Source organism: Saccopteryx leptura, chromosome 2, assembly GCF_036850995.1.
Source record: "Saccopteryx leptura isolate mSacLep1 chromosome 2, mSacLep1_pri_phased_curated, whole genome shotgun sequence".
Lineage (NCBI taxonomy): Eukaryota > Metazoa > Chordata > Mammalia > Chiroptera > Emballonuridae > Saccopteryx > Saccopteryx leptura.
The window spans coordinates 255409944-255433531 of NC_089504.1; the positions used below are offsets into that span (position 1 = coordinate 255409944).

Below are 23588 nucleotides of genomic sequence, written 5' to 3' on the forward strand. Positions count from 1 at the left end.
TTGTTAATGCCTAACATTGCAAAGATTTGAGGTGCCTAAGGGATTTGTACCAAGGAAAACGTTCAGCATCAGTGATTTATAGGTTAACACTGTTCAGGTCTACAAACCAGCCTCAGGCAAGGGACAGTAAGTGGCCTTCTCTTTCTGAAGCCTTTCCTGATTTTCTTTCTCTTTCTCTCTTCTACTAAAGCACTGAGTGTTATAATGCAAAGCAATTGCCAAGAGGAGGACCATTGGTGTTCTCTGTAGTCATGATCAGGAGACAATATAATGATATCATGTACATTAGAAGTTCCCACTCTTTAGTCTTAAGACTCCTATTTTTGAGGACAATAGACTTTCTGTTTCTGTGGGTTATAACCTATTGATACATGCCATATCATAAAGTGAGTCTGGCAAGTTTTTAAACACAAAAACATACAAGCATACATTCTCTCAGCCTTTAGAGTGATGATATCATCACATGTCACGTAGTCTCCAGAGTGGAAAAGGAAAGTCTTAGTTTTATTATGAAAGTAACTTGACCTCAAAAAACTCTGAAAAAAATCCCAAGGACATTTTCTTTCTCCTCACAATATTTTACACACTTTTTTCTTCTGCTCGGTCTCTTGCGAAACACTTGGGGCATCTAGTGTCTTTCTGGGGCTCAATACAATTTAAATCCCTGGACCACATATTGTGACTCATCTGATACACGTAAATACCAACAACTGCATTTCTTCAGAGATTATTAATCAACATATATATATGTTGAATCAATATATATATATACACGCGCATTCACTTGTACAGCCTTAGAAACAAATCGCCTTCATCCCTTTCACTAGGATTGTCCCACCTGGGAGACTCAATTTCATCTCTGTGTATATGGTGGCTGATTGCAAAAAGCATTCTTTGTGCAAAAAGTGTCTTTTGCTTTTATGCAGGAGGAAAATTGAGCTAGATGGGTCGTAGCATACATTAAAGCAAAATAGAAAGTTCAAAAACGTTTTCAATGAGCTTTCTGGCAGGATCTGCACAGAAGAAAGTGCTCTAAGCAGTTTGCAGTGGAAGGATTGGGAAGGAGGCTGGCTGGGCGTCAGAGAAAGAGGCTTACATGAATAGAAAACACTGGGGCTTCTTGTCATGCTTTGTCCTTGAAAAGTATGCCAAGTCATCTTAAAGAGAGAGAGAGAGAGAGAGAGAGAGATGAGTAGTATTTTGCGATCACTTTAACGATTCAGAATTTCCCACTTTCCTTTTAAACACAGGCCACGGCTTTCAAGTATGCGTTTGTTCTCTTTGTATTTTGTTTGCAAAAAGTGATACAAATAGAGAGAAATCCCTGTCGTGAGCACTCCATCTGAGGTCCCGCTGTTAAATGAATGGCTAGTTCATTCTCCTCACACTATTTCACGAGGTTTGCCTCTGCTCGGTCTCGTGCTAGACGCTCCGGGGCTTCTGGTGTCTTTCTCGGGCAGCTCAGGACAACTGAAAACCCGAGAGCAGCGGGAGGACAGGGTTAAGCGACCCCCTGCCCCGAGGCTGACTTTTTGTCCGACCTCGCCCGCCCTCGAAGTCTATCCGAATGGACGCCCAGAGGGGCGGTGACTGGGAGTGAGACGCTGCGGGTATGGAACGGCGTCCTTCTTTCGTGACGACTAGACCCAGGTTGAGCGCCCCTTACAGGTGAGCGGCAGAATGGAGGATAAGTGAGCCCACCAGGGCCTTAAACTGACGGCTGTCCATGCGACCAGACCAGAGGACTCCGCCGCCACAGAATCCATGTTCGGACCGAGTGTATACAAACGCCCACCACACTCCTCCAACCCTGTGCACGTCAGCGGTCTGGCGTGCCGCCATCGGCCAATGGAAGCGAAGGTAGAGTCCAGACTTCTCCGCTGATTGGCTCTCTGCTGGAGGCGGTGACGGAGGGCGGGCCTTATAGCCGGCCTTTTTCTTCTGCCGCACAGCGCAGGTCCCCCTTGTGAGGCCCTGGAGCGCGGAGCAGTCTGGCGCGCCACCTTGGACCACAGGGCCCGCGCCGTGTGGTGACAGGTGCCGGTGGGCTTTGGGGCAACATTGGCAACGCACTCCCGTTGGCCCCGGCGGAAATAAAGAAGAGAAAGGGGCCCGGGCCGGGTGTCTGCCTCCCCGCGCTCCTCCGGATGGATGTGCCCGGCCCGGTGTCCAGGCGAGCGGCGGCGGCAGCCGCCACCATGCTGCTGCGCACGGCTCGGGTCCCCCGTGAGTGCTGGCTCCTGCCCACCTCGCTGCTGTGTGCCTACGGCTTCTTCGCCAGCCTCAGGCCATCCGAGCCCTTCCTGACCCCCTACCTGCTGGGACCGGACAAGAACCTGACAGAGAGGGAGGTACGCACGCGGGGCCAGATCGGGATCGTGGGGCGGGCAGGCCAGCAGCAAGTGTGCGGCGGGGATGCGGGTCTTGAGGGGGGAGGGGAGGGGAGGGGAGGGGAGGGAGGAGCAAGGTGCCCCGGGGCCTTTTGGGGCAGGTTTGTGACATTTCCCAGGTGGAAGGCAGCTCCGTGCTAGGCGCGGCATTAATCCGGGCTGGTTTTCTGCCCGTTGGATTTATGGGGCACGCTTTCTGCGAAGGGCTGGAAGGAGAGTCGGAAGTCCCCGGGGCTGAGACGAACCGCATTCTACTCAGACCCGTCCAGCAGTTCCCGGGAGAGGGGCTGGGTGGGAAAGAGGGATATCTTTTGGACAAAAAGAAAAAAAAAAGTGAAGACAACAAGCTGCACTAAAAGGTTTAGAAAATAGACTGCTCACAAAAATTAGGGGATATTTTATAGCTTCCTATTCATTTTGAAAATATCCCCTAATTTTTGTGAGCAGTGTAAATTGTTGATGGAAATAGGGAGCCAGATGCTGAGTAACCCCTGCTTTTCTGAAATGACCCACCCTCCCACTGCTGCACCCTGTTCCTTCTGCTACCTCCCTGTGTTTACCTTGGACGAGATGGATATGCTCAAAGGAAGACGGTACAGGACAGCAAGGACCCCTCGTCTTTCATTTGGCTTGATTATACCTCGATGAGGCTGTGTGCCCGAGGATATGGCCAGCCTCACCACTGCCACCCACCCCCTTCCTGGGATAGAGGCAGATACTTAGATGGTATCACAGAGTTGGCACTTAATTATAACATTTCTTGCTTTGTGAATGGTTGCTTCACAGTTGTTAATTTTGCTACCTAAATATATGGTGAAATCTTGCAAAACTTCTGGTCCTCGGTGATGTTCAGAGTGATTGAGAGGCCATCCTCCGTGGTCAGGAACTTCTTGCTGGTTGATTTTACCCGGAGAAGGTTTTTTTTTTAATAAGTCCTTCAGAAGCGCACTGTGTATTTTAAAAATGTGTTTAACCCTTAAAGCTTATGGTCGATCTTCACACTTGTCTTTTCGAGAAAGAAAGATATTATATGAGCTGAAAAAGGAACTGAACTCAGGATGCTCTCACGAAGCCAATGTAAAGTAGGTTCAACATCCTGCCCCTTGAACGCTGGAAAGCTTGAGAGCTAAGGCCTGGTATTCCTTTCTCGAGCCCTACAAAGGGTGAGATAGCAGGCACTGATTAGCTGGCCCTTTTCTGCCATGCTTACTTTTCCTCTCAGTGGCTGGGAAATACTCCTCCCATCTAAACCTTGCTCCTCTCCCAGTGGTTAGTCACCTCTTTTGAGCAGTGACTCCGTATCCCTGCATCACAGGTCAGAGCAGGGTATAATTACTCCTAGTCCACTTTGTTGTCACATTGCTCCTTCATTTTCAGAGTCACTTAACAGAGAGTTGAAAGTTGGCTGTTGAGCCCTGTCCAAATAGATCAGTTGGTTAGACAGAGCATCGTCCCCATACGCCAAGGTTGTGGGTTCGATCTCTCGTCAGGGCTCATACCAGAATCAACCAATAAATGCAGTAAGTGAAACAACAGATCAATGCTTCTCTCTCTCTCTCCTCCTTCCTTCCTCTCTAAAAATAAATAATAAATTTCCTGCTCTTATGTTTAAAAAAAAAAAAAGTTGAGTATTGAGTCCTGGATTGAGGGTTTCATTTGAGTTTCCCATTGTCTCACCTCTAGCAGGTATCACTGACATTTACCCAACTTTGGATCTTCTATATCTCAATCTATGCCTCAGTCCACAGGGGACTGTAATGGTTATTCATTCATATTTGAATTTTAATAAGTTTTAACATTGGTAATGAAATGGAGAGGGTCAACTCTTGTGAATAGAATGATTTTTACAAGAAGAAAATTACCGCAGTAAATATGAGAAAATCATCCTGGATATCTAACACAAGCCCTGGATTGGACATGTAGCCACTGAAACAGAAAAGATACTGCTGGGAACTGCTGACCATTAAAGTTTCATGTGAACTGCCATGTGATCGGTGTGTGCACTGTGCCTGGCTGAGAAGCGCAAGGGGGAGAAACATTCTCCCCGTGTTGATATTTGAAAGCTGATCTGTTTTGTCACATGCCCTGAGCAGAGAGTTGCTGTGGGATGTTCCATCACGTGCCCTGTCTTACCAGAGAGCTTTCAAGGGTGAGTGGAATATGTTCAGGGGGCAGAGGAGTAAAGCAGGGGTGTCAGGCTCAGGAAATATTTGCTGATTGTGTAACAAAAACATAGCACACATCTGTTATTGCACATTTGATGAGGAAGAGGACAGGGTTTGAAGAGAAAGTGACTGTCTGGAAAAGGTGTCTTTTGTCTCTGAAGTCTCCGGAATCAGGGCTGAGTCTGTTGGTTGCGTAAAGTGTGGCTCTGTTCACCTTCTCCGGGACCTTAGATTTTTAAAAAATAATCTAATAATTGAAATAAATAGAACAATTTGTTCTTCCAGATCAAGCACATGCTTTTGCCAATGGACAGTTAAATAAAAAATAAAGCATGATTTTTAGGCAAAGTGAATGCTTAATCATGGTCAATGTTTGTGTTAAAGTTTGCATTTCCCCCTTCGAAGCCCCTAGAAGGGCCACGTAGGATCATCTTAGAGCAATTGCTAACCCTATTTAAAGATAAAAGCAGGAAAGGGAGGACAGACTCTCAAAGGATGTTTTCTTAGATTTCAGGGAAAACATTAACCTTTTTTAGGTGCAACTTTATCATTTTTAAAAAGGTTAAAATTTGACTGTATCCCAATAGTGGAAAACCAAATAGTTAATAAAATAGAGCTCTTTAACTCCAATTTTTAAAAATAATTTTGTCTTTTTTAGCAAGCGATTTGATAGACATTCACTATCTTTCTTTGATTTTCTTAAAGCATTCTATCTGCTCTGCCATATTCAGAGCCTTCAGAATTTGGCTCTTACCTCTGTAACAGCCTTACCTCCTACTGTCTGTTCTTCTTCTCCTTGCCTTCTTCACATGCCTATCTCCACGTTCATCCCAGAGTCAGAAGTCCAGCATAGCCCCAGTCTCCTCTGCTGGCCAGTACCCAAAGACGGGGTCTCAGCTTGGAATCATTCTGCCATACATATCTGTTGACATCTTTCTGTTAGCCTCCAACTTCCTCATCCTTCAAGGTCTGTCTCACAGAAGGAACCCCATATTTCCTTCCTCCCTGATCAATAATAATGTATGTACTTGTATTCCTCACTAGGTTCAGAACTCTTGGAGAACAGACTTCACTTTATTCTTTTTTTTTTTTTTGTAATTCCATACAGCTTCAAAACAGTGTTGTGCAAATTATGCTTATTAACTCGTTTAATTGAAACTTGATTCTAAAATAAAGTCTAAATCTGAATTAGAAATTCAAACCGAGCATTTGTTTTCAGAGGAAAGCCCCACACAAGCTCTGACAGGTACTTTGGGATAAAATCAATTCCTTTTGCTCACAGGGCAGATTTTACCTGAGATAAGGTGTGGTCCAAAATCTGGACAATAGTGTCTGTAACTCATGGATTTTTGCATTAGAAAGTTTCCCTTCAAGATTCAAATTGTCCATCAAAGAAGCATTTTCTTGTGCGACAGCTTCTCCTTGGAGATGTTGCTAGGGAAGGAATCCTGTCTTGGAGACCCAATGGCTGACCTGTGGGGATGTGCTCTTTATCTCCTCATCAATGCCCTGTAAATGCACTGCTGTGCAGGTTGAAAAGCTGCTGCAGGCATTGGAAGTAACCCTGGAACTCGGTAGATGATCAATAACAGTTTTCTGATTGAAGAAATGAGGAACTGAAATGTGGATACCTAGGTTTAGTTCCTCCCTCAGCCAATTACTAGCTGTGGGACAGTTCGCTTAACCTTCCTCTGAGGCCAGGTTTCCTCAGTTGTAAAATAGGGATGACAGGCATAAATTTTAACATTGGTAATGAAATGGAGAGGGTGGTGGTTTGGATTCAGTGGGGCCATGGAGGTAGGTGAACTGCACAGTGCAACGCTCCTCAGTAGAGATTTGCTGTAATAGCTGGTCATACTGTGAAGGGGACATACATCCTGAGTTGGTCCTCTCTCAGAGCAGAGATTTCTTACTTAGAATACATTAAGGAGAAGCCCTCTGGTCTCCACCCCCCACCCTTGCCTGTATTTATCTCTACTTGGCATTGCAGCTCTGGCAGTGTTGCTTTTCCTCATCTTCATTATTTATATTGTGGTTTTGTATTAGACAGAAACAGACCTATAAGTACAAACACTTTAAATTGGTAATTAAAAAATTTCTGTAATGAAAACTGGGCAGTTTATCATTTTGGGGCAACTATTATTGAAAAGTATATAACATGTCTCATGTACATAACAGAGCATATCACTGGAGTGAAGAAGTCAGTTAAAGTCCAAAGGGGTGTGGTAGAAAACAAAAGTCCATGGGGTATTGAAGGAAGCAGTGGAGGGTATTTTAAAGGAAAGGTGTGATGGCTAATAGCTTGGTGGTGCTATGTTGGAAAAAACATGTTGGGGAAATGGGAAGGTGAAGAAGAAACATGCTGAGTCAAACCAAGGAGGCACTTTCAAACTTAAGAAAACTGTAGGATAGGATCTGTATAACTACAGGCAAAAGGAGTGGGAAGTTGTTAATGGAACACAACTGGGAGAAGTCTGTAGGGAAACCTTCACTCTTCTCGGCCGTCATCTCTAGGCACCCTAGCCTGTTTGGTTTTCTACTGAGGTTCATTTCACACTGTGGTTAAGCCAGCCAGCCAGCCAAGTGTACTTTGTTCACTTGCTAAAATTTCTACACTTTTGAATAAGAATCATTTCTATAGTTCTTGATTATTCTTTCATGCACATATTCAGGTGCAAGAATATTTCTTGATCAAGTGGAGCTTGCTAAGTGACTCACATGAATTAGATCAGAATTCATGAAGGTAAAGCTATAAGACAAATTACTTGGTGTTCAGCCAGTCAGAAACAGAAATCGAGTCTGGAATGTATTTTAGATTATGTTTTACTTTTGTAGTTGTGCTCTGCACTGGCAAAAGATTTTACAATAATTGTTTATCATTCCTCTAAACTTTACAACAATTAGCCCATTTTATACTTGAGTGAACTGAGGTAAATAAACATGAGTTAAAGAGAAAGTCACCCTTGGACTTAGATTGTCAAAGCCCAGGGTTACAGTGCTCCCCTGAAAAGTAATTAGCCAGTAACCAAGACAACCTTTCATAAAGCACTTAATATTGGGGCCACTGATGCAGAAGTTGACATGATCTTTAAAAACTGACTGGTCTAGACCTTGCTAGACATTGGGCACATATAAAGGGAGGGAAACAACAGCTACAGTGATTGTTATTGGAAGAATGGAGAAAACAGGTCAGTTAATTTAGCTAATTTGTATTGGTCCAAATGGTCTGTATATTTGCTTCAGCCCTCAAGTCTTCGGACCTATGAATAAAATGGAGTAAGTGATTTACATGTACTCTCTCATTTCATCCTTGCAGCAAATGACCCTGTGGTCTAGCTCTTACCCCTCTTACTGATAGTGGGGATGAAGTCCAATGGGAACTAAAAGAAACTTGACTAGGATCACACAGCAAATGATGACACTGAAATTCTAGCGGGGGTCTTAATGGTTTAAAGCTTATTTTGAAGGTTATTTCTATTATATCTCAATTAAAAACATACCTAAAAGAAAATAACAGCTAAAAGTGCTATTTTTTTTTCAAGCAAAATGGACATCAAAGTTGTCCATAATCCTCCCATCCACAGATAATGTCAAGATTGTAAACAAATTTACCCTTTTATTCCTGGGCTCAGAGAAATCAGATCAATCCTAATCAATCAAGTAATAGGATCAAGGCTCTCTATCCTGTGGCTAGAAGAAAGAAGTGACAAGAATTCCGAAACATTTGTTTCCAAGACATTGAGCCAAGTATCTCCTAAATCAGGGGCTGGGAACCTATGGCTCCCGAGCCAGATTTGGCTCTTTTGATGGCTCACAGACAAACCTTTAATTAAAAAAATAATAACGTTAAAAATATAAAACATTCTCGTGTTCCAATCCATTCATTTCCTACCGCTCATGTTCATGGTTGCGGGTGGCTGGAGCCAATCACAGCTGTCCTCCGGGACAACACCAAATTATTATTGGATAATGCATAAGGGACACGGGTTGTTGTATGGCTCTCGCGGAATTACATTTTAAAATATGTGGCGTTCATGGCTCTCTCAGTCAAAAAGGTTCCCGACCCCTGTCCTAAATAGTATGCTGGCTATAGGTTTTGCCAATGAGTCTATCCTTAAAGAACCTGTCAGATAATGGTTCTCATTGAGAGGAGGTGGAAGGGGAGGGGAGACAGAGAGAGAGGAAAGGAGAGACAGAAAGAGGGTAAGTGGAAGAGAAAGAGAGAGAGAGAAGCATCAACATGTTGCTCCACTTAGTTCCATTTAGTTGTGCACTCATTAACTGCTTGTACATGCCCTGACCGGAGATCAAACCCACAACCTAGGTGCGCAGGGTTGACACTTCAACCACTGAGCAACCCAGCCAGGGCTCCTGGAAGTTGTTTTTTAAAAAATGCCTATGGCTGGGCTTCAGAGTTCTTAAAGGTCCACGGGAAATGTGCAACCGTGGTTGAAAAGCCGTGCTGTCAGGGAACTGGAGAGAGGGCACAATACAGCGGCATCCAGGGAGCTTTGAACGTTGTGGTGCACAGACTGTCAGCTCCTGCAGGGCGAGGAAGCCTACCAATGAGGCCTTAATGAGTGGTGGAGGGTTTTAAGAAAAGGATGATGCAGTTAAATGGGGAAATATATTCCAAACAATTTTCAGAACTGTTGTCACGATTTCTTTGGCTGATAAAAATGAGGTATTTGAGGTGTTGGCAGGTGGCTCTATAAGAACAAATTGTTATGAATACTCCATGTCCTTTGATGTGACTCATGGGTTTTTAATCCTTCTTTTCTTGTCAGGTCTTCAATGAAATCTATCCGGTATGGACATACTCTTACCTGGTGCTGCTGTTCCCCGTGTTCCTTGCCACAGACTACCTCCGTTACAAACCCGTGATTCTGCTGCAGGGGCTCAGCCTCATTGTCACCTGGTTCATGCTGCTCTATGCCCAGGGGCTGCTGGCCACTCAGTTCTTGGAGTTCTTCTATGGCATCGCCACAGCCACTGAAATCGCCTATTACTCTTATATCTACAGTGTGGTGGACCTGAGCATGTACCAGAAAGTCACAAGTTACAGCAGAACTGCCACCTTGGTGGGCTTCACAGTGGGCTCTGTCCTGGGGCAAATCCTCGTCTCTGTGGCGGGCTGGTCACTGTTCAGCCTCAACGTGATCTCTCTTACCTGTGTTTCTGTGGCCTTTGCCGTGGCCTGGTTTCTTCCTATGCCACAGAAGAGCCTTTTCTTCCACCACGTTCCCTCCACCTGCCAGGCAGTGAATGGTGTCAAGGTACAAAATGGTGGCATTGTTACTGACACCTCAGCTTCTCGCCACCTGCCCGGGTGGGAGGACGTTGAGTCAAAAATCCCGCTAAATGTGGAGGAGCCTCCCACAGAGGAACCGGTAAGTTCAGTCTTAAATGTCTTGTGGCTGCTACTCTTGGGCCCAGATCAGCTGTGAAGAACAGACAGGAAACCCCCTCTTGCTCGACCTTGTATTCTTGTGGATTCAGGTTTTATCCTGAGTTGGTTGGTTGGTTGACTGGCTCATTCATTGATTCAAGGTAAGGTTATATTTTCCCCTGGAGTGAATGACCTTCAAGGTCGGTCTGGCACAGCATTCGATTGCTTGTGTCAGAGATGTCTTGGAAGCCACAGCAGGGCTGTCTCTTCTTCACCTTTGCATCCCCAGAGCTTAGCATATAAATAGAGCAGTTGGAAAATTTCTGCTCAGTGAATAGATGAAATGATTCCAACAAATGATGAGTATCTACTTCCAGTTTCCAAATTGAAGCTCAGAGTATTTAAGGCTAGGAGTTATCTCTTCCTCCTCTGTGCCAGAGCTACCTGATTTTAATTTCAAATGATGGTTTGCTGAAGTGGGGCAGTAATGAATAATACAGAAGAGAATCAAAAGGGCTATTTAAGAAGATGAAATGAATATTAAAAGTGTGACTATGAAGCTGTCTCTTAGAAGAGAGGCTATGGCATCAAAGTAATTCATCCATTCTCTCCAGCCAGGAAGGGTCACTGCCTTCCCAGTCGTCCAACCTTTTTTCTTTTTAGAAAAGCTTGTTATCTTTTCTATCGGGTTATAAGCTGTGAGGGGCTTATAACCTGATAGAAAGATTCATTCCAAACATACCGAATTAGTTTTAGTTTTCCTGGGACCTGTTTGGTAATAAGCCTATTAACATTCCAGCTTTGTAGACGGGCTTTGTCAGACCTAGAACCGGGCTCGGTAAGCTTCGTAGGCTGTCTGTCTGGCTCTCCTCCTGGAGTTAAACCCAAAGTATTTCAATGGGGCACCTGGCATCCTCACTGAAAATCACTTTCCTTTGCCTTCCCTCATTCTTCACCTCTTGTTACTAGCTGAAATTTAGGTTATTATCCCAAAGAGCTTGGGTCACAGTTTAGAGCCTGGGTGACACTTACCATAAAACTCTGATTATAAGGGCACATTTTAGCAGCTTCAGCCAGAGTTACCAGGAACTAAGTAGAGATGATATGCTGATTCCTTCTGATTTGTTAGGTGATATTATAGAGTCAACAAAGGATTGAAGAAGGAATGAAAGACGTACACATAATCGTTTGATGGAGCTTGTGTAGGAGGAAACGAGAACCTTGTTTAAAAATCTGTTTTAAATGCGGTAAAATGGCTTTAGCTAAAATTAATATATATATACAGTATATATATATGTATTATAAGTACATATATATATATTAGATATAACATAGCCATAATTCTAAAGATTTTTATTGAACAGTGAATTTTAAATATTTTTGAACATGTTAGGAAACTACTTAGTAAGAATCATTTTACATAGCAACCAGTCCACAGGCATATATATTTTTTATATATAACAGAAACAAAGATTTTTACAATATTTTATCCTGACACATTTCATCCAATTTATTTTTTATAATGTAGTCATTGCCCACTGAATTGATTTTATAATCTACTAGTGAGTTAAAATCTATAGTCACAGAGCAACTTGATATTTGTTGCTCATACATATGCAAAATGTCAGTACTTGATAAGCTGAATAATTATAAAATTGCAGTTAGAAGTGATTCTAACCACAGATCTTAGAACAATCAGAGCATCTTTAAGTTACCAGGGGATGTTAGATCTTATCAGCCCTTTCATTTTAGAGATAAGGGTCGGGATCAGAGATAGTGATTTGTGTAGAATTACACAAGTATACTCCTAAACATAATTTAAGAGTATATGTGAGAATCACTTCAGTTTGTACTGTGCTCCATGAAGTCTTTCCCTGGGGAGACAGTGTGGCCAGAACCATTGGCTGCAGTGGTAAAAATTAGGATTCAGGTCAGTTCCATGGTGTTCCTGGCTCTGTTCCTGAGGCAAGCAGTGTGGCTTGGCTGCTGTACAGCCCTAAAATGCTGCTGTTTTTCTGACAAGCTTGAAGAGAAGTCAGAATATTGAGATTGGAGATTGCAGTGCCATTGTACAATAAGTTGATAAAGCCCATAATTGAACCATAAATTATACATGTAGTAATTATGGTAAAGAAGAGTAAGTAGGTAGGTGGGTGGTTTGATCTTGATTTTTGCAGAAAGGGAAAACAAAGTAGAAATCAGAAAAAGCAGGGTCCATCCATGGAGGAATGATAAAGAAAACACAGTGTATATACATACAATGGAATATTATTCAGCCATAAAAAATGAATTTTTGCCATTTATGGCGACATGGATGGACTTTGAGGGTATTATGCTATGTGAAATAAGTCAAAAAGAGAAAGGCAAATACCATATGATATCACTTATACTTGGAAGAAAACAAAACACATAGACAAAACCACAAGCTCACAGATAAAGAGAACAGATTGGGGGTTGCCAGATGCAGGGATTGATTGGCTGGTAGGAGAAACAGGGGAGGGGGTCAAAAGGTACAAACTCCCATTATAAAAGAAGTAGCAAGTCCTGGGGATGTAATGTACAACATGATGATGAGAGTTAACACTGTATTACATATTTGAAAGTTGCTAAGAGAATAGGTCTTAAAAGTTCCCGTTACAAGAAAAAAATTTCTGTGTATGATGACAAATGTCAATTAGACACTGTGATCATTTTACAGTGTATACAAATACTGAATCATGTATACGTGAAACTATGTTATAGTCAGGGGTCGGGAACCTATGGCTCGCGAGCCAGATGTGGTTCTTTTGATGGCTGCATCTGGCTCGCAGACAAATCTTTAATAAAAAAATAATGTTAAAAATATAAAACATTCTCATGTATTACAATCCATTCATTTCCTACTGCTCATGTTCATGATTGCGGGTGGCTGGAGCCAATCACAGCTGTTCTCCGGGACAACACCAAATTTTTATTGGATAATGAATGCGTAACATACATGGGTCATTGTGAGGTCAGGAAGTAAACTTCCCTCCTTTCAATCAAGTAGTCAGCTAGCTAATTGCAGAAATCCTTTTAACGAAGAAGATGGCTAAAAGAAAAAAAGATGAGGAGTATTATACTTTTCAGCAGAAATGGACAGAGGAATTCGCTTTTGTGGAGAGAGCAGGTTCTGCAGTGTGTCTAATATGCAATAATAAAATTGCATTGATGAAACGGTCAAATATAAAGCAGCACTTCGACACATGCCATACTACATTTGCATCGAAATATCCAGCGGGGGACAGCAGGAAGAAAGCATGTCAAGAGCTACTGTGCAGAGTGTAAGCTAGTCAGCAGCAACTCCGTGTTTGGACCCAACAAGGTGACTGGAATTCAGCTAGCTTTGCTGGTGCTTTAGCAATTGTGAGAAACAAAAAGCCATTCACAGATGGGGAGTATGCCAAAACATTCATGTTTTGATGTTGCCGATGAGCTTTTTGATGACTTTTTGGATAAAGACAAGATAATCAAACGAATAAAAGACATGCCTCTGTCGGCAAGAACTGTTCACGATCGTACCATCATGATGGCAAATCAAATTGAGGAAACACAAGTGAAGGACATAAATGCAGCACCATTCTTTTCTCTCGCTTTGGATGAGTCAACAGATGTAAGCCATTTATCCCAGTTTAGTGTGATTGCAAGGTATGCTGTCGGTGACACACTACATGAGGAAAGTCTTGTGAAAGAGACAACATAAGGAGAGGATTTATTCAAGTCTTACACTGAGTTCGCTAAAGAAAAAAATCTACCGATGGATAAACTTACTTCGATGTGTACTGATGGTGCTTCATGCAAAGTAGGGAAAAACAGAGGATTCGTAGCGCTTCTTCGTGAACATGAAAAGAGACCCATCCTAAGTTTCACTGCATCCTACATCAGGAGGTGCTTTGTGTTCAGATGCGTGGTGAGCAGCTTGGTGAGATAATGTCGCTGGTCATTTGGGGGGTCAACTTTATTGTTGCCTGAGCTTTAAATGATCACCAGTTTAAAACACTGCTGGATAGAGTTGAGAATAATTATTCTGATCTGCTTCTGCACAACAATGTGCATTGGTTGTCAAGAGGGAAGGTGCTCAGCCACTTTGCGGCTTGTCTGAGCGAAATCCAGACTTTTCTTGAAATGAAAAACGTCGAGTATCCTGAGTTAGCTAACACTGAGTGGCTCCTGAAGTTCTACTATCTCATGGACATGACTGAACATCTGAACCAACTCAATGTGAAAATGCAAGGCATTGGAAATACAGTCTTATCCCTTCAACAAGCAGTGTTCGCATTTGAAAACAAGCTGGAACTCTTTATCGCCGACATTGAAACAGGTTGTTTACTACACTTTGAAAAACTGGGAGAGTTTAAAGATGCTTGCACAGCAAGTGACCCTGCTCAACATCTTGATCTCCAGCAGCTAGTGGGCTTCACATCTAATCTCCTGCAGACATTCAAAGCGAACTTTGGAGAATTTTGTGAGCCACTCGTCTTTTTAAGTTCATCACCCATCTACACAAGTGTGCAGTGGACAGTACCAACCTGAGTTACATCCCCAGTGTCTCCGTCTGAGTTACAAGCTGCTGACCTGAAGGCCTCAGACATGTGGGTGAATAAGTTCAAGTCACAATGAAGATTTGGAAAGACTAGCACGACAGCAAGCAGAGTTGGTGAGCAAACACAGGTGGGAGAAATGAAAAAAACTTCAACCCGCGGACCAACTGATTGTCAAAACTTGGAATACGCTTTCTGTCACATACCATGCTCTGCAGCGTGTGAATATTGCTGTACTGACAATGTTTGGCTCTACATATGTATGTGAACAGTCTTTCTCACATTTAAAGAACATTAAGACCAACCTACGATCACGTTTAACGGTTGGAAGTCTCAACGCCTGCATGAAGCTTAACCTCACCATGTATCAACCAGACCCACAAAGCCATCAGCAAAATCATGCAGCACCAGAAGTCGCATTAATGGTAAGAAGTACTTTATTCATTGTTGGTTCGCAACAGCATAACAACATTATTAAAAAGAATTCAGAGACAAAAAAAAAAAAAAAAAGAATTCAGAGACTTACTGTACTTTAAAAGTGTTGGTCTTACATAAAATGCACACATTTACTTGTATTTAGTGTTAAACATATTGTATGGCTCTCACGGAATTACATTTTAAAATATGTGGCATTCATGGCTCTCTTAGCCAAAAAGGTTCCCGACCCCTGTTATAGGTAAATTATACCTCCATTAAAAAATAGAAGAGAAGGGGCTGAAAGCAGGAGGAAATAATCTTTTTACCTGTGGAGGTTCTGATGCAGACAGGTAACCTCCCCCCAGTGGAGCGCTGAGTCATGCTGCTGCCTGGGGTGTTCCTGCCGGGCCAGAAGTTCTCCTGTAACAGCCTGGCTCCTACGTGCTGCATCATGGTCGCTTCCCTTTGGTCCCTCTAGGTTTTTTTACTTTGCCTTTCCATGTTCACCACAAAAGTAAAATTTCCTGTGTTCTGAGCAGGGCACAGGAATTAAAGGCATCTTTGATAAATTAGACCTTTGATACAGTTGGAGTCCCAGTGTGTCTGGAATCTCATCTGACTTCTGGGCATAGTCTAGGGATGGTGCATGGCCCAGTGATGTTTTTATCCACTCAGTTATAAGCCTAGTAGCTTTATTACTTCATTATAGTACTAACAGTTCCTATAAATATTGGGTAATATAAATAGTATAAGGAAGAAAATTAAAATCACTAATCACCCCACTATCCAGAGAACTGCTGCTAAGACTTTGGTCTATTTCTAAGATTTCAATCTTAACTATTTCTGTTGAGTAAGTCTGTCAGCAGTAAAGTTAGTAGATTCTCACAGAGGGACTCTGAACAGTGATTTAATAATTACTTGGGACTGCTGATTTTTAATGTTGTTTGCCACTGTGGGGAGATGTGGAAGGTCATCTCCTTTGGTCTGAAGTATGCAATTTCTGACCATCTTTCTACCTTCATTCTTTAAACAGTACCATCCTTTGCGGGACAGACTACATACAACTGTGCTGACGCTCCTAGAGCATTCAAAACAAAAATTTTATTAAAATGTATTTTGAAGGGAAGTCAGAATGTTGAGACTGGAGATTGCAGTGCCATTGTACAATAAGGTGATAAAGCCCATAATTGAACCATAAATCATATTTGTAGTAATTATGGTAAAGAAGAGTAAGTAGGTAGGTTAGGTGGGTGGTTTGATCTTGATTATTATAGAAAGGGAAAACAAAGTAGAAATCAAAATAAGCAGGGTCCAAGGGGATAAGTGTAATTGCCAAGACATATAAACATATATATGTTTTCACAAGGAAAAAGAGCAGTGTGTCTTAGGTAGAAAATCAAGTCTGTCCGGTTGCCTTGGTGATGATTGAGCTTTCTTCCCTTTGCTGTGCAGGAGCCCCGGCCGGACCGGCTCCTCGTGCTGAAGGTTCTGTGGAATGACTTCCTGATATGCTACTCCTCTCGCCCCCTGCTCTGCTGGTCGGTGTGGTGGGCCCTCTCCACCTGCGGCTATTTTCAAGTCATCAACTACACACAGGGCCTGTGGGAGCAGGTGATGCCTTCTCGCCATGCTGCTATCTATAACGGAGGTGTGGAGGCAGTTTCCACCTTACTGGGTGAGCAGTGCTGAGGGTTAGGGTGGTCGGGAGGGCGAGTCCCCTGGTAGCTGTCAACCATAATCACATTTTCTCTCCCCTCCCAAATCTGAGGAAACTCCAAAGAAACACATACTTATTTCGAGCTCTGGTTTTATAATTTGTGTATATTAACTCAGCCCTACAAAATCCATGAGATCGGTGCAGCCATCATCCCCATTTTACAATCAGGAAACTGCGGACAGCTATGTTCATAACTTGCCCAAGGTCATGTAGATGGTAAATAGTAAGGGCAGGATTTGAACTCAGAGCCTGTGTCATTGATCGTTATATTCTATTGCCCCTTTCTCATTTCTTGACATACCTCATAAGATTTTTGGAAGGTTTTACATGATTTCTGCAGCCACTTATAACTGTGTCTGGCGCTTGGAAAGCACTCTGTAGATTTTAGCCGTCATTGTCATTCTCATATTACCAAAGGGCAGAGATGCCCTTGTTCTCCATGGCTCTTCTGTGGGGAGGAGAACTGAGCCGCCTTGCCATGGTGCCAGGCTGAGAGCGGTGGTTCTTTGGACGTTGCATCAGCTGCAGCCTCAGCCTCACTCAGCACGGTCTCCTCAGCAGCGTCCCGGGGCCTGTGGCGTCTTTTTCCTCCCCCGTGCCCACTGCCCTCACTTGGTCTGTCATCCTCACGCGGGACCCCTGGTCTTGAGTCCGTTAAGCCCACGTTTTCTGCCATACTTTCAAGGCCCTGCATAATCTTAGGCTACCCTCTTTGTATAAGTTCACAGCTTTCAAAAAGCTGATTAAATTTTTTTTTAATGTTTATTTAGCAAACTAACTAGATTACTTGTCTCTTTCTGTGTTTAGGTGCTGTTGCTGTTTTTGCAGTTGGTTACATAAAAATATCCTGGTCCACCTGGGGAGAAATGGCCCTGTCTCTGTTTTCTCTTCTAATCGCCGCCGCAGTATACATCATGGACACTGTGGGTAACATCTGGGTGTGCTACGCGTCCTATGTTGTCTTCAGAATCATCTACATGTTACTCATCACCATAGCAACGTAGGTATTTTGTTCAAAGAAGCATTAGGAAAAGTTGTGTTAGGATAAACCTTTTGTTTTCTTTACAAAGAAATTATAAATTTTCTAGTTAAAAGAGGCAAATGGGAGAAAGCATTGGGTTGCTTGTTTTCTCCGAGGAAGCATTACACAGGGTTCCTTTATTTCCTTGTTCACGCGGTCCTGCTGTTCCAGATTTCACATAAGATTTACATCACTTGCAAGAAAATACTTTCCACTTGGTTGGGAAGGAGGTTGACAGTAAAAAGAAGTAAAAATTATAACTACCCAGGAAGAAATTCTTTTCTATCCATTCTCCTTTCTTTCTTTTAAGTTTTCAGATTGCCGCAAACCTCAGCATGGAGCGCTACGCCCTGGTGTTCGGTGTCAACACCTTCATTGCTCTGGCCCTGCAGACGCTGCTCACGCTCATTGTGGTCGACCGCAGTGGCCTTGGCTTGGAAATTACCACGCAGGTAAGAGCAGCTGTCTCGGCACAAAAGAAGTTATGACTTGATCAGGGTGACAGAGTGGAGCATGCCTAATGAACACATTCAAACAGTGCAGGCAGATACAAAATACAAAGTGTCCCCTCCCATCAGTCATTCCCCACCGTGGTTCTTTGTCCCATGGAGCATGTTGGGGCAGTCCCTTTCTGATGAGGCCTTGCTTTACCTCACAGCTAGGTCTCCTTCCTTCTCTGTTTACAGTCCCCCTCACCCAGATACCAAGGTACTGACTTGCTGTTGATGAACCACATTATGATCTTTAACACATGACCTACTGGGAATACGTCCGCCCAGACAGCCAGGGCCGCGTGACCACTTTCCTGATTCAGAGGACTCGTGGGCTGCATGTACCTCGGTGTAGCGCGAGTGTGCAGGCAAGGTCCGCCCTGTTCTCTGGCCAGATGGGCAAGTGAATCAGAAAGTGCTTGTTGCACCCCCATCTCAGGCCACTTGATAGCTTCTCTGCTATTTCCTCCCTATTTACATGTTAGTTTTCTTAGAATACAAAGGCCCAGCATACCCACAGTAATTAATTCTGTTTTTACTGATGAGATCTAAGAGAAATAATTGTAATAGGTCATGAGCCTTGAGTGCTTTCTATGTGCCAGGGACTTGATACAGAATTTTACAAAGCTGTCAGGACCAGACCTGGGGAACCTGAGTCTGAGGATTAAGTAATGTCAAGTGTTAAGGTGACAGAGTCAGCAGCAGTGTAGCAGAGCGAGGATCTAGCCTCTAACTCTGAAGCCCGCTCGGCTCCCACCAGTGTAGTCGCTGCCACAGAAAGGGCGGTGGGGATGGTGAGGACGGTAAGGGGGCAGAGTGAGTGCTCACCACTTTCCATGTTGCCCGCCTACCATCAGCAGGACCTCTTGGGTTAGGTACTCACTTTAGGGATGGAGGGTAGGATAGAAACTAAATGCCTGTCATCATATCAAATTGTGGGCTTAAATATATGGGATAAAAGAATTTTGTGGACTGTGCTACAACTCTAACTTCCATGACTTTTTTTTTTTAACTAAGTGAGAGGTGGGGAGGCAGAGACAGACTCCCACATGTGCCCTGACTGGATCCACCCGGCAAGCCCCCTACCAGGCGATGCTTTGCCCCTCTGGGGCCGTTGCTCCTTTTCTTGGCAACTGAGCTATTTTAGCACCTAAGACAAGGCCATGGGAGCCATCCTCAGTGCCCAGGGCCAACTTGCTTGAATGAGCCATGGCTGCAGGAGAGGGTGGAAAAGAAAGAGAGAGAGAGAAGGGGGCAGGGAGGTGGTACAGATGGGCGCTTCTCCTGTGAGCCCTGACTGGGACTCAAACCAGGGACATCCACACGCTGGGCCAACACTCTACTACCACTGAGCCAGCCGGCCAGGGCCACTAACTTCCATGATTAATTAACAGGTTTCTTATAAGAAAAGGCATCCAAATTTTTTAAAACTTGGCTCAAAGACTAAGAGCTACTCTTTATTGAACCTATGACCAGCTTATAAGTATTAAGTAAGTTACTTTAAGAAGAATATAGTGTCTGACTGGTAGTACAGTGGATAGTGTCAACCCAGGACATGGAGGTCCAAGTTGTTGTTTTTTTTTGTATTTTTCTGAAGTTGGAAATGGGGAGACAGTCAGACAGACTCCCGCATGCGCCCAACCGGGATCCACCCGGCATGCCCACCAGGGGGTGATGCTCTGCCCATCTGGGGCGTTGCTCTGTTGTGACCAGAGCCATTCTAGTGCCTGAGGCAGAGGCCATGGAGCCATCCTCAGCGCCCGGGCCAACTTTGCTCCAATGGAGCCTCAGCTGCGGGAGGGGAAGAGAGAGACAGAAAGGAAGGAGAGGGGGAGGGGTGGAGAAGCAGATGGGTGCCTCTCCTGTGTGCCCTGGCCAGGAATCAAACCTGGGACTCCTGCATGCCAGGCCAGCGCTCTACCACTGAGCCAACTGGCCAGGGCTACAGAGGTCCAGGTTTGAAACTCCAAGGTCGCTGGCTAGAGCAGGGACTCATCTGCTTGAGTGCGGGCTTGCTAGCTTGAGTGTGGGGTTGCAGGCTTGAGCCCAAAGATAACTGGCTTAAAGCCCAAGGTCACTGGCTTGAGCCCAAGGTCACCAACTCAAAAGTACATGGCCGCTGGCTTGAGCAAGGGGTCATTGGCTCAGCTTGAGCTCCTGGTCAAGGTATATATAAGAAGCAATAAACAACTAAAGTGAATGCAATTACAAGTTGACGCCTCTCATTTCTTTCCACCCCTTCTCTCTTCCTTTCTTTCTCTCTCTCCCTCTCTCTCTCTCTAAAAATAAAAAATAAATAATTAACTATGGTGGTGATGATGTTTGTTGATAAACTATATAGCACATTAGAAAGTTCATTTAGGGAAGATCCATATAAAAAATAATCCTATAATGTAGTATACAGGATGGGGCACAAGTAGGTTTATTATTGTGAGTGTAGGAAACACAGAGTTTACTGTTATTTATTAATTATTGTATTCTTTTCTATACAAACAACTGTATACCTACTTGTGCCCCAACCTGTAGTTGACCTTCTACTGCCCTCTTCTGGGGAAAAAAGTTCTTGATCTTCTGAAATTGGCCTGTTAGTCTACAGCTTGAGACCATGACTCAGTGACAACAGGATCAGCATTTTGTTAATAGACGTTTACATACATGATCTCATCCCTTCCCAACAACCCATGAAGTGGGAAGTATTATGACACTGCATTTTGTTTTTGTTTTTATTGTGTTAACATGGTTTCAAGTGTCCCACTCAATAAACACCATTCTCACACCACACTGTGCCCCACCATGCCCCATGCAAAGTCTCTTTCCACCCCCTTTTCCCCTGTCCCCCCATCTCCACCCCGCCCTTTACCTCTGGCTGTTGCTGCCCTGTTGTCTGTATATGTGTGTTATGTATATATGTTTTTTTGGCTAATCCCTTTACCGTCTATGATCATGAACTGCTTTTTGTAAATGAAGCCCAGGCCCAGAAATTACCTTCTGACAAAATAATTTAACAAACAGAATAGAATCAGAAGCATAGGCACATAGAACAGACTGCCAGCTATCAAAGGGGTGGGCGTTCGGGCTGGGTGAAAATAGGTGAAGGGATTATGCATATATATATATATAATACACAGACGCAGACAGCAGTGTGGTGATAGGGAAGGGTGGTGGGCATGTGGGAGAGGACCAGGGATGAAAGGGGACAGAGAGAGATTGCTTCAGGCGGTGGGTGCAGGACACAGTGTGCAAATGATGTTTTGTTGAGCTGTACACCTGAAATCTGTACGGTTTTGTTAACCAATGTTGCCCCAATAAATTCAGTTTGCTTTTTTTTTTAAAAGTATCTCAGCCTGACCTGTGGTGGCGCAATGGATTTAGTGTCAGGCTGGAATGCTGAGGTCTGAGGTTCGAAACCCCGGGCTTGCCCAGTCAAAGTGCATACCAGAAGCAGCTACACTACAAGTTGATACTTCCTGCTCCCCCACCCCGCCTCTCTCTCTCTCTCTCTCTTTCTCTCTCTAAAATATTTAAATAAAAGGTGTCTCAATCAAGGTCACACAGCTAATCAGGGGTGTAGTCAGGACTTGCACTTGACTTTCAGGCTCCCATACCTCCACGCTATACCGCCTCTTTGTATTTTCAGTAACTGGCCCATTGGGTAAGGGCGCTATTTTTTGAAGTGTTATTGAGAAACTGAGTTACTTTTAATTATAGAGGATGTTTACATACGTCTAATAGAACAGCTCCAATAATTGATAGTATGTAAATGACTTCTTCCCCCTTTAGTTCCTGATCTATGCTGGGTACTTCGCTCTCATCGCTGCAGTTTTCCTGGCAAATGGAACAGTCACTCTTTTGAAGAAATACCGAAAGCAGGAAGATCCAGAGTCAAGTTCTCCAGTGACCACTTCATAATGCATTACTGACAAGCTGTATCTTATAGCAAGAGCTCCGCGCAGCCATGGTCCCTGGATGCATTTAATTTTTCAAAGTGTAAACATATATTTATCAATGTGCATTTCATGGCTTCCAAGCAGCCAATTGACTATACCTGTGTTCCTAAAGGGACATAATCATGGTCAGAGGAGCAGAAGTCAAGTTCATTTGTGGTTTATTTAAGGATGATGTTTTTCAGATGAAAAAGTGAACTTGATTTTGAAAACCAAGTCATCCCAAGCAGTCAGACAGTACATGGTGTTGTGTACTTGCTAGCCAGTGAGCTTGGTGTGTCACAGGTCAAGTACTTCTATATCTGATTAGCAGAACTGTGGCCCGGTGGGACCAGGGCTTCACGGGCCACAGATGAAATATGTTGTAACAGCACCTGCCTCTGTTCAACTTAGTTCTCATTTTGTGTTCCTCACATGCATTTGTGTTTCTGCAGATGAGAACTGCACAGGCAATATTTGCTCTGGTTTGGTGTCCTGTCCTATAAGGAGTAGGTGTCACTCCTAATAAGTTATTTTAAAAAATTCATTGTATGAATGTTCTCAGTTCTCATCTTGACAGGAATTTGTGTAGATTTTTATTAGAAGTACATGTTTGCCTTACTCATTATATGCTTCCCAGAGAAGCTCATTTAGTTAGAAAATAAGGCAAGTTTTGAAGCTTGCTAATCATCTCATTGAAGAAACCTAATCAGAAAATACAAGGTAGGTTTTCTCGTCTTTTATTCTTCGGTATGAAGGACTGTTAATTCCGTGATGAAAAGTTAGAATATGGGCTCAAGACAGAAGTAGCCCACTCTGTATTTGCATTCCCTTTTGTTTCCAAAATAAAATGAGAACATTTTGATTTTATTTTTAAATGACTTCATCCCCATTTATAGTTTTTTTGTTCTTATCCGAGGTAAAGGTGTCATTCGGAGTTGGATGACTCCAAGGCCTTTTTCACAAACTGAGCCTCTTTTCGATTATTTCAGTGGGACAGGAACCAGGATAAACAGGATTCCTGCATTTTGTACATTAAATCTGCCTTTGCATCGAAGGGTGGATCATCTTGAATATTTGCTTAAAATAACAACTGCTAGTGATTCCATTTCCATGGTACTTGAAAAAAAATATTATTCTGTATACAGTTAATTCTCAGATCAGCCTACCTACCAAGTTGGCTGCTAAAATATGTGAGACATGAAAACTACTTTAAAGCCAACATGGTTGCCTTATCTTGAAAAGAATCTGGGTGGCCACTTTCAGCTGGAGGGTGTTTGCTTCTTTGGAATGTCACAGCTAAACTGTGGATAATAGTGTCAAGATTGCAAAATTGACATACTTAGTCTAAGTGAGAACTCTAGAAGCAAATGAATAACCAATGAGGTCATTTTCCATCCAACCTCTCTTTAGGATGTACAGAAAGGAAAAGAACACTAGCTAAGCAAGGGAAAGGGACGTGATGTCATTCAAGTAGCAGTGTCTCATTTTTATATTTTATCTTTTATTTTGTGAC

The 23588-nt window shown here is 43.3% G+C and overlaps 1 protein-coding gene across 1 annotated transcript; it reads left to right on the forward strand.

Moving 5' to 3' along the window:
* Window positions 1-1963: 1963 nt before the first annotated feature.
* SLC19A2 (solute carrier family 19 member 2) lies at window positions 1964-22839 on the forward strand. Its single transcript, XM_066371431.1, has 6 exons — window positions 1964-2351; window positions 9343-9945; window positions 16373-16595; window positions 17445-17637; window positions 17969-18110; window positions 21930-22839. The coding sequence occupies exons 1-6, from the start codon at window positions 2148-2150 to the stop codon at window positions 22056-22058; spliced, it is 1494 nt and encodes a 497-aa protein (XP_066227528.1). The 5' UTR covers window positions 1964-2147; the 3' UTR covers window positions 22059-22839.
* The last annotated feature ends 749 nt before the right edge of the window (window positions 22840-23588 follow it).

Bases quoted from the DNA above. Each gene is read 5' to 3' on its own strand.
- SLC19A2 (XM_066371431.1), top strand. From the start codon at position 2,148: ATGGATGTGCCCGGCCCGGTGTCCAGGCGAGCGGCGGCGGCAGCCGCC. The intron at 9,946-16,372 runs GTAAGTTCAGTC...TTTGCTGTGCAG, and splicing joins AGCCTCCCACAGAGGAACCG to GAGCCCCGGCCGGACCGGCT. The intron at 18,111-21,929 runs GTAAGAGCAGCT...TTCCCCCTTTAG, and splicing joins GCTTGGAAATTACCACGCAG to TTCCTGATCTATGCTGGGTA.